The sequence below is a fragment of the Amblyraja radiata genome, chromosome 10 (genome assembly GCF_010909765.2).
Source record: "Amblyraja radiata isolate CabotCenter1 chromosome 10, sAmbRad1.1.pri, whole genome shotgun sequence".
NCBI lineage: Eukaryota > Metazoa > Chordata > Chondrichthyes > Rajiformes > Rajidae > Amblyraja > Amblyraja radiata.
Window position 1 is genome coordinate 696,461 of NC_045965.1, and position 20,523 is coordinate 716,983.

The 20,523-nt window shown below is 48.1% G+C and overlaps 1 protein-coding gene across 1 annotated transcript in view; it reads right to left on the minus strand.

The window, feature by feature from the left end:
- Positions 1 to 20,523, minus strand: part of colgalt2 (collagen beta(1-O)galactosyltransferase 2) — a gene marked incomplete at its 5' end in the record, with an annotated part of 78,161 nt that overhangs the window by 19,767 nt on the left and 37,871 nt on the right. The window contains 4 exons of the mRNA XM_033029119.1: positions 5,284 to 5,416; positions 9,386 to 9,492; positions 10,703 to 10,779; positions 18,792 to 18,911. Coding sequence (XP_032885010.1) covers positions 5,284 to 5,416; positions 9,386 to 9,492; positions 10,703 to 10,779; positions 18,792 to 18,911 — 437 coding nt within the window. The remainder of the gene's footprint in view (positions 1 to 5,283; positions 5,417 to 9,385; positions 9,493 to 10,702; positions 10,780 to 18,791; positions 18,912 to 20,523) is intronic.

The window sequence follows — 20,523 nt, forward strand, 5'->3', positions numbered from 1 at the left end:
AAGGCAGGAGAATGGGGTTAGGAGGGAAAGATAGATCAGCCATGATTGAATGGTGGAGTAGACTCAATGGGCCGAATGACCTACATATGCTCCTATGACATATGAAGTTATACTTAGGGAGAAAGTTTTGGAAGATCAGGGAATTGAGGGCTATGGGGAAATGGCACAGGAGAGATGAGGCACAGGGCAGATCGGCCCTGATTGTATTGAATTTGGGGGGCAGGCTTAAGGGGCCAGAATGGCAGAGTAGACTCGACGGGCGGAACGGCCTACTTTTCCTGTGGCCTATGAAGTCATGAACATCGCAGGTAATCTCATCAGGAAGGCTGGCTCTGTCCTGGGGGCGGAGTTGGATTCACGGGAGGTGGTCTTGGAGGGCAAGACGCTCCTCAAACTGGGAAGCATCTTGGACAATACAGCTCACCCCCTCCATGACACACTGGTCAACCTGAGGAGCACCTTCAGCAACAGACTGGTTCCACCAAGATGCAGCACAGAACGCCACAGGAGATCCTTCTTCCCTGTGGCTATCAAACTGTACAACTCCTCCCCCTTCTGTCGTGGGGTAGACTAACTCCCCCCCCCCCCCTGATCCCCCATCTTTGCACATTCCTCACCCTGGACTTTTCCACGATAAATTAATTTCACGTTTGTAACATTTGTGCCGTGCAATAACTGGTCACTTAAATGTAATTATTATTATAGTGACGACATTTTCAATGCCTTGTAACTGAGTCTTTTGACTGTTTGCAGAACAATGTCCCTCCAGGTACAATAAAATTGTATGGTATGGTATCAATATCATATCGTATCGTTAATGTATCTCAGTCAACTGCATGATGGTCAACTACAGGACTGGACTGGCGAGTGAACAACGTCACCCATTCCTTCTCTCCAGAGATGCTGCCTGGCCCGCTGAGTTACTCCAGCATTTTTATGTCCATTTTCAGTTTAAACCAGCATCTGCAGTTCCTTCCTACACTGTTCCTTCTAAGATGCGTCTCCCAATACCCAGCGAGCCAGCACCGCCATTCACTGTGATCATGGCTGATCACCCTCAATGAGTACCCCGTTCCTGCCTTCTCCCCATATCTCCTGATTCCATTATCTTTAAGAGCTCTATCTAACTCTCTCTTGAAAGCATCCAGAGAATTAGCCTCCACTGCCTTCTGAGGCAGAGAATTCCACAACTCTCCGTGAAAATGTTTTTCCTCGTCTCCGTTCTAAATAGCCCGCCCCTTATTCTTAAACTGTGGCCCTTGGTTCTGGACTCCCCCAACATCGGGAACATGTTTCCTGCCTCTAGCGTGTCCAATCCCTTAATAATCTTATATGTCTCAATAAGATATCCTCTCATCCTTCTAAAATCCAGTGTATACAAGCCCAGCCGCTCCATTCTTTCAACATGTGACATTCCCGCCATCCCCTATAGGTAAACCGGAGATGGTCAGATATTAATAATTCCCAACAGCGATCTTGGACGGGAATCCAACTCAGGAATGATGTTGGCAATGGATTCCAATCGGGCCAACGTAGTTGGTGACTGGAGGTACAGCTTTGAAATGCCCACTCACATTTGCCTCAAATTCCTGAAGAAGGCCTTTGAAAAATTGAAGGTTAAACAGAAAGCAAGTAATGCCACGCATCATGTATTTTTTTGCCCTGGGGCACGTCGGAATGCTGGTTGGCCTGTATCTGCAATAAATAGAACAACAAGTGGCCTGTTCCGTGGCCAGCAGTTAACTAACTAGCACACAGCAAGATGGCGCCCAGGCCTGGAGACCCTGTTAGTGCTGGTCCCAGTCTGCGATCTCTCATTACAATCGCTCCACTCTTGTAAACTTCTCTTCCTACAGCAGCATTTCCTTTATGCTGTATCTTTATGCTTAGGATGCAACAAAAAGCATTTCACCGTACCTCGGTACACGTGACAATAAACTATTCTAACTTGGCAACTTGCTAAAATGCTAATATAATCTTAGTTTGTTGTACTGCATTTGTGTTGTTTTTGTGCAGTATTATTGATGTTATTGTTGCTATAGTTATTGTTAACAGACCACTAAATGCATTATTGAGAGAGTCACAGAGTCATAGAGTGATACAGTGTGGAAACAGGCCCTTCGGCCCAACTTGCCCACACAGGCCAACATGTCCCAGCTGCACAAGTCCCACCTGTCTGTGTTTGGCCCACATCCTTCTAAACCTGTCCTATCCATGCATCTGTCTGCTTCTTAAACTTTGCGATAGTCCCTGCCTCCTCATGTAGCTCGTTCCATACACCCATCACTCTTTGTGTGAAAACGTTATGGGCTTGTCCCACTTGTCGACGTAAGTTGTCGCCAGGTGTCGTAGGTGAATTCCTTTTAAACTAGTCCTTGGCAGTCGCCTAAAGAGTCATCTGAGTGGGACAGGCCCATAACCCCTCAGATTCCTATTAAATCTTTTCCCCTTAGTTGTTATAAAATACTTTTGTGAGAGAGTAACGCCCCACCTTAGTTCAGTGACTTTATTTTTTTAGTTTACTTTAGTTTAGAGATGCAGCTTGGGAACAGGCCCTTCGGCCCACTGAGTCCAATACTGACCCGCTCACACTAAAGTTCTATCCTACACACTGGGGACAATTTACAGAAGCTAATCCACATACGTTTTTGGAGTGTGGAAGGAAACCGGAGCACCCGGAGAAAAACCACGTGGTCACAGGGAGAATGTGCAAACTACACACAGGCAGCACCCGTAGTCAGGATCGAACCTGGGTCTCCGGCGCTGCAAGGCAGTGTAGGAGCAAAATAGAAATGCGGAGTTGGTGTCTGAAGTTACGGGCGATTCATTAAACTGGTGCGCACAAGGAGACCAGTCAAAACTGACGTGTCAAGTGTGACTTTGGTACATTTTTTATATTCTCTGATGACAAGGTTACTCAGAAACTTGATTAATGGGTGGTATTAGAAGTGTGAAAATGCACACCTCCAGATTCAGGGACAGTTTCTTCCCAGCTGTTATCAGGCAACTGAACCATCCCACCACAACCAGAGAGCAGTGCTGAACTACTATCTACCTCTTTGGTGACGCTCGGACCATCCTTGTTTGGACTTTGCTGGCTTTACCTTGCACTAAATGTTATTCCCTTATCGTGTATCTATACACTGTAAATGGCTCGATTGTAATCATGTATTGTCTTTCCACTGACTGGTTAACAAGCAACAAAAGCTTTTCACTGTACCTCGGTAATAAACTAAACTGAAAGAGGTAACAGTAACTCGAGATCTTAATTACAGAAAGGAACTCAGAAAGACTTAATTAGGTCACAAACAGAATTAGATGATTATCCACAAGTGTAAATTCATTAACTAGATCCAAATTTCAGTTACAATGGTGGATGCACGTTAGGCTTTGACTGTTGTTCCCTGTCACCACATTAAGATCATCCACATCCACAATTGTTTGCCCTACAACAAGCAGCAACTCTTCCACTGTTGCCACTACTGGCAATTGTTGTATTGGGGACTTATTTTGTGTCGTGCAGGAAATCCCCTGGGGGAACATGTGGAGACAGACGACATGTGGAGTTTCCTTCCACCGTGATTGCTTGGTATTAAAGACAAGTAAAAAACCTATTGTAGCCCAGCAATTACCCACAGCACAGTATAATTCAACACCAAGAACATAGTAGGCTCCCCCTCAGTCATGACTGACCATGGGTGATGCATCGTGGTCAGATGCAAGCCTGGGCGATGTCATATGTAGGACAGACTGTTGCCCATGCAGCACGTCCCCCTCTCCACATCGCTGATCGATCTAAAGGAACAGCAGGGCCGTTAAAGTTTGGCACCAGCGCCATTGCAGGAGCTGCCAGAGTGAGGTTGTAGACAACGACAAACTCCCTCAGGGGCTCCGACTCCGCATTTTCTTGAGGTTTACTCCTGGAACCTTTTCCATGACTGGATATGGCCACAAGGCAGTGGAGGTTTTAAATCAGAGTTTTCCCTCTCCTAAATGGACTGCCTTCCCAGGCTGACGAGCCCCATCTGCCCGAAACCTGTGGGGACGGGAGCGTCTATCTTCCCGTGCAGGTCTATAGCACCTGCCCACTGCCCACCAAGAACATACACTAATAATGGTCGATAAGGCAATTACAAGTTGCTTGACAGATCCCAAGGGAAAATAACAATAAAAATTTGACAAGTTCTGCTGTAACATTTTCACACAAAGGATGGTGGGTGAATGGAACAAGCTGCCGGAGGAGGTACTTGAGGCTGGAATTATTGCAACGTTTAAGAAACTTTTAGACAGGTACATGGATAGGATAGGTTTAGAGTGATATGGGCTAAATACAGTTTAGAACTAGTGTAGATGGGACATGGGGGTCAGCATGGGCAAGTCGGGCCAAAGGGCTTGTTTCCACACTGTAATACACTATCACTGCAACCCATGTGGAAGGCAATGCCCATCCCCAACTAGAACGATAGACAGAAGAAGGGTCTCGACCCAAAACGTCACCCATTCCTATTCTTCAGAGATGCTGTCTGTCCAGCTGAGTGACTCCAGCTTTTTGTGTCTATCTTTGGTACAAACCAGCATCCGCAGTTCCATCCTACACCCAACAAGAAAGAGTTGACCCTGATATTCAATTACATTGCCATCACTGAATTCGCCATTACCAATACCGTTACAGGGATTTAATTGAATAGGCAACACGAGGGGGCAGCAAGTAGTCCTGCCTCCTCCCAGAAACAGAAAACCGGCGTTGACCTCCAGTATTGTCTGTGGGGTTGGTTGGGTTGAGTTGAGTTGAGGAGTTGAGTTGAGTTGAGTGGAGTTGAGTGGAATGCAGGGATACAGCATGGGAACAGGCCCTTAGAACCATCAAGTCCACGCTAACTATCGATCACCCATTTATACTAGTTCTTATTTAGTTTAGTTTAGTTTAGAGATAAAGCATGGAAGCAGTCTCTTCGGCCCACCGGGTCCGTGCCAACCAGCGATCCCCGCACATTAACACTATCCTACACACACTAGGGACAACTTTTACATTTAACAAGCCAATTGACCGACAAACCTGTACGTCTTTGGAGTGTGGGAGGGAACCGTAAACCAAAACCCCACGCAGGTCACGGGGAGAACGTACAAACTCCATACAGACAGCACCCGTAGTCGGGATCGAACCTGGGTCTCCGGTGCTGCATTCGCTGTAAGGCAGCAACTCTACCGCCTTCACATATACGTGAAGCAGATCTCCAAATGGCAGAAAGGTGTGAGAGTGCGAGTTCACAGGCAACGTCTTACCTCTTTCCAGATGTTGTAATGGCTGAGGAAGCAGCCGATCTCCCCCCTTGTAAGGATGCGGCCTGAGTAGGGGTCATGGTACCCTGGCAACATTTCAATGTGAAGTGCCTTCAGGTGGCTTGTGTTGAGGGCCCTGTGAACACATAATATACGTCGCACAGTAACCTGAAGTGGAATCTACAACAACACAGAATGTAAACACAGCTCCCAATTTAGCTCCCGTCAGTATCTCTCTCAAGTAATTTAAGAAGGAACTGCAGATGGTGGGAAATCGAAGGTAGACAAAAGTGCTGGAGAAACTCAGCGGGTGCAGCAGCATCTATGGAGCGAAGGAAATAGGCAACGTTTCGGGCCGAAACCCTTCAGGGTTTTGGCCCGAAACGTTGCCTATTTCCTTCGCTCCATAGATGCTGCTGCACCCGCTGAGTTCAGAAGATGGGTTTCGGCTCAAAACGTTGCCTATTTCCTTCGCTCCATAGATGCTGCTGCACCTGCTGAGTTTCTCCAGCACTTTTGTCTACTCTCTCTCTCAAGTCAAGTCACAAAATGCTGGAGAAATTTGATCCTGACTACGGGTGCTGTCTATACTGAGTTTGTACGTTCTCCCCGTGACTTGCGTGGCTTTTCTACGGGTGCTCAGGATTCCTCCCACACTCCAAAGACGTGCAGGTTTGTTGGTTAATTGGCTTGGTATGCATGTAAAAATATTGTCCCTAGTGTAGGATAGTGTTAATGTGTGGGGATCGCTGGTCGGTGCAGAAACAGTGGGCCGAAGGGCCTGTTTCCCCACTGTATCTCTAAACTAAACTAAACTAAACTAATTCAATGGATCAGGCAGAATCTCTGGAGGAAATAGACAGATGATGCTATAGGTCAAGATTAATCCTCCCCTGACCTGTATCCACCTATCACTCCCCAAGCTTCGTCCCAACACCAACTTTCTTCCTGCTTTGTCTTCCCTGCTACAATCAGTCAGAGGGCCTTCCATCTGAGACATCGTCTATCCACGATCTCCGGCGATGCGGACTGATCTGTTGAGCTACTCCAGCACTTTGTGTCTTTTTTGTAAACCAGTATCTGCAGTTCATCATATCTACGTCTCTCTCCAGTATTACTGTTTCAGGATGAAACACAAGTTTGCAGTCAGGTATATTAATCTAACGGTAACACCCTTTTGGACAGTTTGTAGCATACTATTTACATTCAGCTTTACATTTTTTATCATCAAGTGGTACAGTGAAAAGCTTATTTTGTTTTGTTTTGGAAGCATCTACACTTCACGCTGCCTCGGCAAGGCCAGCAGCATAATCAAAGGACCAGTCTCACTCCGGCCACTCCCTCTTCTCCCCTCTCCCATCGGACAAGAGGTACAGAAATGTGAAAATGGATTCCGGATTCAGGGACAGTTTCTTCCCGGCTGTTATCAGGCAACTGAACCATCTTATCACCAACTAGAGAGCGATCCTGAGCTATCATCTACCTCATTGGAGAACCTCGGGCTATGTTAATTGGACTTTACTGGACATTATCTTGCACTAAATGATGTTCCCTTTATCATGCATCTGTACACTGTGACTGGATAGCACGTAACAAAAAGCTTTTCACTGTCCCTCAGTACACGTGACAATAAACTAAACTCAAACTAAAGCTAACAAGTAAAACAATTGCCCCTGTCCCACTTAGGAAACCTGAACGGAAACCTCTGGTGACCTTGCGCCTCACCCAAGGTTGCCATGAGTCGCCAGAGGTTTTGGTCACTCGCCTGGGAAGCCTCGACCACAAGCGTGAGCTGCATCTACTGACCAAGGATCCTACAGGGTCTTTACTAACGCACGCACGCACGCACGCACACACGCACACACGCACACACGCACACACGCACACACACACACACACACACACACACACACACACACACACTCTGAAGGTGGGGGCCAGGGACAGCGGAGGAGCGCTGTCTGCGCGATGAAGAGGAAGGTCAACGGAGCACGGTAAGCCCTTTACAGAGCGCGGGGGGAAAGGAGAGAAGGGGAAAGAAGGGGAGAGAATGACAGAGAAGGGGAGAGAGAAGGGGGGAGAGAAGGGGGGAGAGAAGGGGGGAGAGAAGGTGGGGGGGGGAGAAGGAGTGGAGACAGTTTTAAGAAGTTTAATAAAGTTAGCAGGCATTTTACCTTCCGGTGGATCTTCTAGGTCCTGAAAACCAAAGATCTTACAGGATCTTTGCTGAAAACTCCAATGAACCAATCAAAATGGCCGGTCAGCGAAGGAGATTGCCTTCGACTGCCTGTAAGTAAATAGCGACCCCACTCCACTGGCTTCGACCAAACGGCAACCTATTTTTAGTCGAGGCCTGTTTTGTTTTTTTTTAAATAATCGCACGAACATAGAAGAAGCCTCGACCACGCGGAAACCACTTTTCATAATTAGGGGGAGAGACCAAAACCTCCGGGAACCGCACGAAAACCTTGGGTGAGGCGCAAGGTCTCCAGAGGTTTCCGTTCAAGTGGGACAGGGCTTTAAAAAGGTTGAATGCGATCCAATTAAATCAGGTAATGTTATGCATGAATACAATCAATACAAACAAGTACAACAGATGGAGCGAAATGAAAAATACCAGAGTGTAGAATATTGTTTCTCAGCATTGTAGCGTAACAGTTCCTGGGAAAAAGTGCATCGTCTGCAATGAGGTAGGTTGGAAGATCGGGCCAATACCCCAGCTAATGGAAGGACCATTCAGAAGCCTGATATTTGAAACCCACTTGTAAGCCAACAATGTCTGTTTGCTAGACACAAAGAGCTGGCGTAACTCAGCGGAATAACTGTATATCTCTCATTCCCCTCTCCCCTGACTCTCAGCCTGAAGAAGGGTCTCGACCCGAAACGTCACCGATTCCTTTTCCCTAGAGATGCTGTCTGACCCGCTGAGTTACTCAAACTATCTTTGGTTTAAACCAGCATCTGCAGTTCATTCCTACACACTATTAGCCCTGTCCCACTGTACGAGTTCATTCCAAGAGCTCTCCCGAGTTAAAAAAAATAATCAAACTCGTGGTAAGCACGGAGAATGAACATAGCGGGTACGTCGGAGCTCGGGGACGTCTCTTAGCGCTAACGGCAGGTACTCGGGAAGACTCGCTAACGGCAGGTAAGCACGGGAAGACTCGTGAAGATTTTTCAACATGATGAAAAATGTCCACGAGAGCCCCGAGTACCGACGAGTGGCCATTACCGTAAATCTCCGAGTTTGAATCAGGGCAAACTCGGGAGAGCTCTTGGAATGAACTCGTACTGTGGGACAGGGCTACATGTATGTTTGTTATCAGCTGAAACTTTATGCCTGCTATTCCAATGACTCATCTCAATATGACTCCTTTGCTGTCATTGCTAATGCCAGCGTTTACCTATTACCCACCACTGGTGACTTGAATGGTTTGCAAACAACGTGTGCAAGATCTGTTGGGCGGCACAGTGGTGCAGCGGGTAGAGCCGCTGCCTTGCAGTGCCAGGGACCTGGGTTCGATCCTGACCTCGGTTGCTGTCTCTGAGTGGAGTTTGCATGTTCTCCCTGTGACAGCGTGTGTTTTGCTCTGGTTTCCTCCCACATCCCAAAGACGTGCGGGTTTGTAGGTTAATTGACCCTCTGTAAAATTGCCCAAGTGTGCAGGGAATGGGATAACACAGTCGGCATGTTTGGCGTGGAGGTGCATGAAACATGAAATTAAAGTGATGAGTGGAAAGAGTTGGGGATGTGGAAAGATTGGGGAAGGGAGGCGAGGTCAGTCTCAGTCTACCCCACGACAGAAGGGGGAGGACTGTTGTACAGTTTGATAGCCACAGGGAAGAAGGATCTCCTGTGGCGTTCTGTGCTGCATCTTGGTGGAACCAGTCTGTTGCTGAAGGTGCTCCTCTGGTTGACCAGTGTGTCACGGAGGGGGTGAGCTGTACTGTTTGAGGAGCATCCTCCCCTCCAAGACCATCTCCCATGAATCCAACTCCAACTCCGCCCCCAGGACGGAGCCAGCCTTCCTGATGAGTTTGTTATCCTGTTGGTGTCCGCAGCCTTCGCCCTGCTGCCCCAGCACACGGCAACATCAATACTTACTTCCCATCCACAGCATCTGCTATCCTGACATCAATGTCCTGTTCATATAGTGTCCGCAGCATTCGATCCCTCCGGTCCTTCCTGCGTTTGAGGTTTACCATGAAGATCTAGGCACAGATTCACGTAGAATTAGGGTCGCCAACTCTCTCACTCCCAAATAAGGGACAAATGGTCAAAATACGGGACAAATTCCCGACAGCAATTCGTTGACCGACTCGGCCGTGGCGGGGTGAATGATGAGTTGGGCCTGGGTGCTGGACTACATACAAAGCCCAGCCGGCGGGCCAGCTGGGGAGTTTTGGCCCGGGCCGCGCGACGTCACGCGCAAAGCCCGGCACCCCATCCAACTCATGAACCGATGATCGGCCATGAGAAGGAGGGGTGGTGGTGTCGGCGGTAAGCGAAGGTATAAAGGTCAGACAGCTGGCAGGGCTGCCGACCGACGGGGCCACGGGCGAGGTGCTGCTGCTGCTGCTGCTGCTGCACTCCATGGGCTGCACTAAGTCGGGATGGGTGAGGCGGGGCTGGACACGGCGCTCCGACCCGACAGTCCCCTCGACCCGAGTAGTAGCAGTCAAATACGGGACAAGGGCGGTCCCGCATGGGACAAACCAATTTAGCCAAAAATGCGGGATGTCCCGGCTAATACGGGACAGTTGGCAACCCTACTCGGTGGGCAGCAGGGCCTGTTTAACGCTGTACCTCTAAACAAGTAATAGATATTTAAATATTCATTAGTGTCACAACCTTACTGATTTCTGTGATGAACATCCCTTCTGAATATAAAGTAAATCATGACACATGCTGGAGCTGTCTATTTTGCCAAAATAACTTCATCAACAGTGATCAGGTCAATCCATGTAATACAGGAAAAATCAAGATCCCATTATACACTAGATGATGAGAAATCATGAGCCTGCTCATTTAGTTCTCAACAGAAGGCTGTGAATATTGAAATCTGGTTACAGCACTACACTTATTGATCATGTACAACGAGAAAATTAATTTAAAATAAGATAGACACAAAAAGCTTGTGTAACTCAGCGGGTCGGACAGCATCTCTGGAGAAAAGGAATGGGAGACGTTTCGGGTGCAGTCTAAGTCTGAAGAAGGGTCTCGACCCGAAATGTCACTGGATGCCGTCTGAGCCGCTGATATTCTCCAGCTTTTTGTGTCTATCTTCAGTTTAAACCAATATATGCGGATCCTTCATGCAAAACTAATTAAAAAGAACAGGCTTCCTGCATTATGCATGGTCGTTCACACACGGCAGCTCATGTTGAACTCAGAGTTCAGCAATAACAATCTATCTCTCACCTCATCAAACCCCATCTTGTCTGGGTTCCTGGGAGGCAAGGAAACGTGGATGGTAGGCTCCATGGGAGGGTCATCAACTGAAAAACCAACAACACAGTTATGTTAGTGTACTTTGTCTCTCTTTCATGTACATCAGAGGTAGACAAAAGTGCTGGAGAAACTCAGCAGGCACAGCAGCATGTATGGAGCGAAGGAAATAGGCAACGTTTCGGGCTGAAAACCTTCTTCAGGTTTCGGCCCGAAACGTTGCCTATTTCCATCGCTCCATAGATGCTGCCGCACCCACTGAGTTTCTCCAGCACTTTTGTCTACCTTTGATTTTCCAGCATCTGCAGTTCCTTCTTAAACACATGAACATCACAGCATGGTTTGGGCACAGCTCCATCCAAAACCGCAAGAAATTGTAGGTGCAGCCCAGACCATCACACAAACCAGCCTCCCTTCCATTGACTCCATCTATACTTCACACTGCCTCGGCAAGGCCAGCAGCATAATCAAGGACCCCGGCCACTCCCTCTTCTCCCCTCTCCCATCAGGCAAGAGGTACAGAAGTGTGAAAACGCACACCTCTAGATTCAGGGACAGTTTCGTGCCAGCTGTTATCACCAACTAGAAAACGGTCCTGACCTCCCATCTACCTCATTAGAGACATTCGAACTATCTTTGATTGGAGGTACACAAAAATGCTGGAGAAACTCAGCGGGTGCAGCAGCAACTATGGAGCGAAGGAAATAGGCGATGTTTTGGGCCGAAACCCTTCTTCAGACTGACGGATTTGATTGGAGTTTACTGGACTTTATCTTGCTCTAAACATTATTCCCTTTATCCTGTATCTGTACACTGCATACTGCTTGATTGTAATAATGTTTTTTTTGTTGACTGGATACCACGCAACATAAAAAAGCTTTTCACTGTACCTCAGTACATTAATACAATAATATACTAACCTAAACTAAACTGAATTAAACTAAACTAATCATCGTGCAGTTTGGAATATTCATTATAAATGGCCGGTGAATCTTAATGTAAACTCAAGGAACTGCAGATGCTGGTCGACAAAAAAAGACACAGAATGCTGGAGTAACTCAGCGGGTCAGGCAGCATCTCTGGAGACATGGATAGGTGACGTTTCACAGAGTGGTGGAGTAACTCAGCGGGTCAGGCAGCATCTGTGGAGAACATGGATAGGTGACGTTTCACAGAGTGGTGGAGTAACCCAGCGGGTCAGGCAGCATCTGTGGAGGCCATGGAGAGTTCTTCATCAGCCTGATGGTGGTGTGGGGATAAAGTCTGGCAAGTGATAGGTTGATACAGGGGGGGGGGGGGGGCGGGGGGGCGGTTGATTAGAAGATGATTAGACAAAAGGTGAGAGATGAAAACAAAAAAGAAAGTGAGATAAGGACAGAAGGGGTGTGAAATGTGAAGTTAGAGGAAGGTAAAGCCATTTAGAACGGAGATGAGGAAACACTATTTCTCACGGAGAGTTGTGAGTCTGTGGAATTCTCTGCCTCAGAGGGCGGTGGAGGCCGGTTCTCTGGGTACTTTCAAGAGAGGGCTCTTAAAGATAGCGGGGTCAGGGGATATGGGGAGAAAGCAGGAATGGGGGTACTGATTGGGGATGATCAGCCATGATCACATTGAATGGCGGTGCTGGCTCGAAGGGTTGAATGGCCTACTCCTGCACCTATTGTCTATAAATAGGTGGAAGAGAAAGGGGGGGGGGGGGGGAAGAGGTGAGATTGGTGTGGATCCAGGTGGGAGCCCAGGAAAGGGGGGGGGGGGGGGGGGGGGGTAAAAAGCTAGAGGGATGAAGGGGAAAGGGATGTTTGTAGGTTAGCTATTGTAGAATTCAATGTTCATGCTGTTGGGCTGTAAGGTGCCCAAGTGGAATATGAGGCGCTGTTCCTCCACTTTGTGCTTGTTGTGACTCTGACAATGTAGGCGGCCCAGGACAGAAAGGTCAGTGTGGGAATGGGAGGGGGAGTTAAAATGGTTAGTTATAAGTTGTGTGTGTCCTTCTTTGTAAACCGGCATCTGCAATTCTTTGTTTCTACATTCTAGGTTATGTTGAGCAGAGGTGATATGAATGAGATCCGTTCCCTCGCTTATCTCTTAACTAAACTAAACTAGGTACATGGGACAATAAAGTATAATTGAATCATCAGATCAAACACGATCTTATAAAGTGGCAGCCGAGACTGATCAAACTATTCTTCTGCACATCTATCTATATCTTCTATACTATTACTAAAATTCTCATCTTGTCCTTTTCCGGTTTGTGTTGTTTTTAAATTTGCGCAAAAACGGTGTCCTATATCGCTAGGATTTTTGGTCACCTTACTCACCGTTCTCCTCTGCTCCAAGTCACCAAGTTTTGTTCTGATCGGTGAAATATTACAAAAGGTATTGGTCTGTTATTCACCGAGATGGCGACGCCCCTTCCGGCACGGGCGGGGGCTGCTGTGTTCGCGGGCGGGGGAGCACCACACCCCCCCCCACCACCCCCCCACTCCCCCTCCCCCCCCACCTCCCCACTCCCCCTCCCCCACACCCCCCCTCGCCCACAACCCACACCCCCCTCCCCTACATCCCTCTCCTCACACCCCCTCTTCCCCACACCCCCCTCGCCACACCCCCCCCCCCTCCCACACACACCCCTACCCCCCCCCCCCCCACCAGCCCCCCGACAGGCCCCGTCTGAAGCCGTCCCCCTCCCCTGGCTGCAGGACATTCCCCGCCTGTACCGTCCCCGCCCCCCCGGCTACAGAACTCTGCCTCCGTTGCGTTGGGGGAACCGGTGAGTGGTGGAATATTGAGTTGGGGAATGGGTTGTGTTGGGGGACCAGGCCTCCTGTGTGACTGGGACCCACTTAGTCCAGTTTAATTTAAAGATAGACTTTAGACTTTGGAGAAACTTCTCAGAAACAGGCCCTTCGGCCCATTGAACCCGTGTCTAACAGCAACCACACCGTACACTAACACTATCCTACACACACTGGGGACAATTTACAATTTTACTGAAGCCACCTACAAACCTGTATGTCTTTGGAGCGTGGGAGGAAACCGCTAAACTGTACTAAAGGGAACACAAAAATATTGTGGTTTCAATACACGTTTGCTACATTCCAGGCTCCCACCACAAGGGTCGCCAACGTTCTCACTCCCAAATAAGGGACAAAAGGTCAAAATAAGGGGCAAATTCCCGACAGCAATCCATTGACCGACTCGGCCGTGGCTGGGTGAATGATGAGTTGGCCCGGGTGCTGGACTACACACAAAGCCCAGCCGGTGGGCCAGCTGAGGAGTTTTGGGCCTGGCGCGCGCAAAGTCCGGCACCCCATCCAACGCATGAACCGATGATCGGCCATGGGGTGGTGGTGTCGGCGGTAAGCAAAGGTTTGAATGTCAGACAGATGGCCGGGCTGCCGACCGACGGGGCCACGGGCTAGGCCCTGCTGCTGCTGCTGCACTCCATGGGCTGCACCACCTCGGGATGGGTGAGGCGGGGCTGGACGTGGCCCTCCGACCTGACAGTCCCCTCGACCCGAGTAGTAGCAGTCAAATACGGGACAAGGGTGGTCCCATACGGGACAAACAAATTTAGCCCAATATACGGGATGTCCCGGCTAATATGGGACAGTTGGCAACCCCAGTCTCTACTCTCTGTGTAAAAAACAAAGTGCCCTGCACACCCGCTTTGAACTTTGCCCCTGTAACCTTAAAGTTGTGCCCTGCAGTCCATGTCATTCCCACCCTGGGAATGAGTGGCATGTCTGTGGGTTGTGTGGGGGGATGATCAGACATGGAGATAATCCTCATTGATGGACTGACACTGAAGGCAATTGGTGGTGAATTCCTTTCTGTTTTTTTTGCGGTGAGCTGCGGCCACAGATGTCGACGGCACTTTCCCTTTCTCCCATTACCAGCAGCCGGAGGGACTGAATAAAGCTCCAGCTGCCTCACGCAGCCTCCAGCTCTCTGACCTCTGTGGTCACAATGCTCTCTGGTAATTAGTGGGCACACAGCCTCAACACCTGGCCAATTCAAACCACTCAACGCCCTTTTTAGCCAGGCTACATTGGGCAGCACGGTTGGGCAGCAGTGGTAGAGCTACTGCATCATGGCACCAGAGACCCAGGTTCGATCCTGACTACGGGTGCTGTCTGTACGGAGTTTGTACCTTCTCCCCGTGACCTGCGTGGGGTTTCTCTGAGATCTTCGGATTCCTCCCACACTCCAAAAACGTAAGTGTTTGCAGGCTAAGTGGCTTGATATGGACAGGTACATGGATAGGACAGGTTTGGACCAAATGTGGGACTAGAGGAGCTGGGATATGTAGGCCAGTGTGGGCAAGGTGAGCCGAAGGGCATGTTTCCACACTATATGACTCTATAAATGTAAAATTGTCCCTAGTGTGTGTCGGGTGGTGTTAATGTTCGGGGATCGCTGGTCGGTGGGCCGAAGGGCCTATTTCCGTGCTGTATCACTAAACTAAACTAAACTAATACCTAGGAAAGAACTGCAGATGCTGGTTTAAATCGAAGGTGGACTCAAAATGCTGGAGTAACTCAGCGGGACAGGCAGCATCTCTGGAGAGAAGAAATGGGTGACGCTTCGGGTCCCGAAACGTCACCCATTCCTTCTCTCCAGAGATGCTGCCTGTCCCGCTGAGTTACTCCAGCATTTTGTGTCTATCCTTAAACTAATATCTAATTCTGAGCTCCTAATACCACAGTGCTTTCGTGACTAATTGCAGGATTCACCTACATCTCCTTAACGATCGTACACACTCCCCAATTCTTTCTGCGCCAACGTTTTATATTGTTGACCTCAAGGAGGTCAGTGCCTAATAACTCGGACCAGTGTGCCAGTGAATGATGACTCCGTTATCTAGCACAGATACAGACCTGGTGCATTCTGCTCAATAACTGCAGAGTTAATAGGAAGGAACCGCAGATACTGGTTTACCCAAACAAAGACACAAAGTGCTGGAGTAACTCATCAGGTCAGCCTGCATCTCTGCAAAAATATGCATGTTCTTCAGAGTAGCTTGAGTAGCCTGACCAGCTGAGTTACTCCAGAACTTTGTGTCCTATTTTTGCAAACCAACATCTGCAGTTCCTTGTTTCTGCTCTAGAATTTTTTTTAATTCATCGTTACTTTTACTGTCTTCCAATTCCATATTTATTTAGTCATAGAGTGACACAGCATGGAAACAGGTCCTTTGGCCCAATGTATCCACCCTGACCAACATGTCCCAGCTATACTGGTCCCACCTGCCCATATCCCTCCAAACCTGTCCTATCCAAGTACCTGTCTAACTGTTTCTTAAATGTTGGGATAGTCCCAGCCTCAACGACCTCTTCTGGGAGCTTGTTCCATACACCCACTACCTTTGTGTGAAAAAGATACCCCTCAGATTCCTATTAAATCTTTTCCCCCTCACCTTAAACCTATGTCCTCTGGTCCTGGATTCCCCTACTCTGGGCAAGAGACTCTGTGCATCTACCCGATCTATTCCTCTCATGATTTTATACACCTCTATAAGATAACCCCTCATCCTCCTGCGCTCCATGGAATAGAGACCCAGCCTACTCAACCTCTCCCTATAGCTCACACCCTCTAGTCCTGGCAACACCCTCGTAAATCTTCTCTGTACCCTTTCCAGTTTGACAACATCTTTCCTGTAACATGGTGCCCAGAACTGAACACAATACTCTAAACACGGTCTCACCAAAGTCTTATATATCTGCAACATGACCTCCCAACTTCTATACTCAATACTCTGACTGATGACAACCCTGGTGGGATTTGAAACCATATTTTCAGACCAATGGCCCAGATTTAGAACACTCATCCAGTAATGTAATGGCTGGATTGGCACACACCTAAAGAGCAGAAGAACAAGGGAAGACATTGATCCTGGATTAGTAGTTTAAATCACAACTAAACTAAACTCTGTCCACGCACACCCTCAACACTTGAAGTAATCTGAAGCACCAAGATCAGACTCCTCAATTCCTCATCTACCCTGAGACATTAATGGGAGGTCATTATTAATCTATATATTGCAACTTCTCCTTCCATGGGTGTGGCCACAATTGTTGAGTGTTTACTAGATTTTCTCTTTTTATTTCATTTCTTTCCTGCATTCACAGTAGTAGGGTTACTTATGGGCCTGTCCCACTTAGTCGAGTTTTCAGGCGACTGTCAAGTTGGAGCAGGTCGCTGAAAAACCGGCAACTGGAACGGCGACTGTCAGAGTGGAACACGCACACGCACACGCACACGCACACGCACACGCACACACATTCACCCACACGCACACACGCACACACACATGCACACACACACACGCACACACACACAAACACACGCACACGCACACACGCACACGCACACGCGCACACACACACACACACACACACACACACAGGACAGGGCAGACATTTAACATTACCAGTCGGATATCCTTGGTTCTGAAAAGGACTGTTCACGTTTTTTTCTCCCAAAGAGCCAATGAAATTCACCGGTCAGCACTGGCTACAACCTACAAGAACCTACAACCGCCTGGCGACCCACCTACGGCACGAGAATTCTCGCTACTCTCCATGGCGGCTTCATTCTGGTCGCCGCTAATTTTTCAACATGTTGAAAAATTCACAGCGACCATAATGAGGCCGCGACTAGTTCCCAGAATGCGGGAACTCCTCACGACCATGAAGGCGACTCCCCGGCAACCACCCGCGAACATGTGGCGACCGCATAGTCTCCTGCAGTCGCCTAAAAAGTCGCCTAAGTGGGACAGGCCCGTTAATTTCTTTTAGTTTAGTTTTGAGATACAGTGCAGAAACACCGAGCCCACTTCGGCCCACCGAGTACGCACCAACCAGCAATCCCCGCACATTAACACTATCCTTACACACACTAGAGACAATTTACATTTATACCAAGCCAATTAACCTGCAAACCTGTATGTCTTTGGATTGTGGGAGGAAACCGAAGATCTCGGGGAATACCCACGCCGTCTTGGGGAGAACGTACAAACTCCATACAGACAGCACCCATAGACGGGATTGAACCCGGGTCTCTGGCGCTGTGAGGCAGCAACTCTACCGCTGCGCCACCGTGCCACCCCCATGCTGAATCTCCTGGTGAGTTGGCATCGCTGGTGAGGCTGGCATTTCTTGCAATGTGCTGAGCTATACTGAGGGTGGCACGGTGGTGCAGCTTGTAGAGCTGTTGTATCAATTCTGTTCAGTCTGACATACTCCTGCATGGCCCATGTAGAGTGTTAATTGCACACACAGACCACAATTTCACAGGCATCTCCTATACAATCATAATACATTGCAAGCTCTCACAGTTTTTACTAGAATGTTGCCTGGATTAGAAGGTCCTAGCCAGAAGGAGAGGTTGGACAGACTTGGATTGTTTTCTCTGGAATGTCAGTGATTGACGGGATTGGAGCGGCACGGTGGCGCAGTGGTAGTATTGCTGCCTCACAGTCCCAAAGACCCGGGTTCGATCCTGACTACGGGTACTTGTCTGTACGGAGTTTACACGTTCTCCCTGTGACCGCGTGGGATATGGATCACACACAGGCAGAGGAGATTATGTTTAACTTGGCATAATATTCAGCATGGACATTGTGGGCTGAAGGGCCTGTTCCTCCTGGTCTATTAAAAAAAATAATCAGTGCTGAAGTAACTCAGCAGATCAGGCAGCATCTTTGGAGAACATGGATAGGTGACGTTGTGGGTCGGGACCCTTCTCCAGACTCATCTGAAGCGTCCCAACCCGAAACGTCACCTATCCGTGTTCTCCACAGATGCTGCCTGACCCGCTGAGTTACTCCAGCACTCTGTGAAACGTCACCTATCCATGTTCTCCAGAGATGCTGCCTGACCCGCTGAGTTACTCCAGCACTCTGTGTATCTTCAGATCTCCTTGTTTCACTGTTATTGCTGTTCTCTGCTCATTGTTAGGTCCCGACTGCATCTAACAAGCAACCTTACGTTAGACTATGAGTTTGGAAAGTGGGGGAGAGTTTTCAGGCTGTCTTGTCTATGTTACTTGACAAACTCACTCATCGTCTCCAGCAGAATGTGCACAAAGCTTTCAACATCCTCTTCTAACGTCTGTTCTGCCTTCAGGGGTACCGGTAGAGAGCCATAGTGTTCCTTGTTGCATATGTGCATCTGGATGCCTAGAATAGGAGAGAGGACTATAATTAAAATAATTAAAATAATAATAATAATAATAATAATAATAATAATAATAATAATAATAATAATAATAATAATAATAATAATTATAATAATAACAACAATAACAATAACAACAATAACAATAACAACAATAATAATAGTAATAATAATAATAACATAATATTAATAATAATAGTATAATAATAACAATAATAATATAACAACAATAATAACAAAAACAACTATAAAATAATAACAACACCAATAATACTACTAATAATAATTGCCATAACAATTACACAGTATATATTCAATGGGAACATGACCTATTTATAAATAAGAATATCCTGTCCCCGGGTAATTGCAAGTTACGTTTAGGTTTTCTTCTGGAGTTATAACATGGAGACAGGCCCTTCGGCCCAACTTGTCCATCATGCCCCAGCTGCACGTACCATCTGCCTGCATTTGGCCCACACAGCTCAAAAACTGTCCTATCCATGTACCTGTCTATATGTTTATTAACATATAGTCCCAGCCTCAGCCGCCTCCTCTGGCAGCTTGGTCCATACACCCATCACCCATTGTGTGAAAAAGTTACCCCTCAGGTTCCTAGTAAATCTTTTCCTCTTCACCTTAAACCTATGGCCTCTGGTTCTTGATTCCCTCATTCTGAGCAAAAGACTACAAATATGTGAGGGGCAACTATATCACTCCAACGGTGGTGTTGTATAGAATGAGCTACCACAGGAGGTAGTTGAGGCAGGGACTATAGCAGCATTTAAAAGACACTTGGACAGGTACATGGATAGGAAAGGTTTGGGCCAAATGGGACGAGCTTGGATGGGGCAACTTGATGGGCATGGCCGAGTTTGGGTGAAGGGCATGTTTCTGTGCTGTTTGACTCTATGACTCCATGGGAGCATCGTTCCAGGAGGACAGACACAAAATGCTGGAGTAACTCAGCGGGACAGCTCAGGACAACTCAGGCAGCATCTCTGGAGAGAAGAAATAGGTGACGTTTCAGGTCGAGTCCCTTGTTCAGACTGAGTTTCCAGGAAGATGCTGGAGTAGAGAGCATCTTTGAGTGAGGAGAACAAATTCACAATAATACTTCACGTGAGCCACCAGAACTTCCCTGGAACGGCAAATCCAAAGCTCATTGTCGGCGGGACTAGGAGGGAGCTGCAAGAGACATTGGGCGCTAAGAGCGGGGCAGTAGGAGGGCGAACCTGGGTAATGCCTAAAGGTCAGTTGCAGGAGGCGCCCAGGGAGAGGAGAGGAGAGGAGAGGAGAGGAGAGGAGAGGAGAGGAGAGGAGAGGAGAGGAGAGGAGAGGACGAGGAGAGGAGAGGAGAGGAGAGGAGAGGAGAGGCGAGGAGAGGAGAGGAGAGGAGAGGAGAGGAGAGGAGAGGAGAGGAGAGGAGAGGAGAGGAGAGGAGAGGAGAGGAGAGGAGAGGAGAGGAGAGGAGAGGAGAGGAGAGGAGAGGAGAGGAGAGGAGAGGAGAGGAGAGGAGAGGAGAGGAGAGGAGAGGAGAGGGACGTCAGTTCAGGGGAACTGCTCCAGTACATCAAGCGTGCTGGCAGACTGGACTGTGGACTTTGAATAATGGCA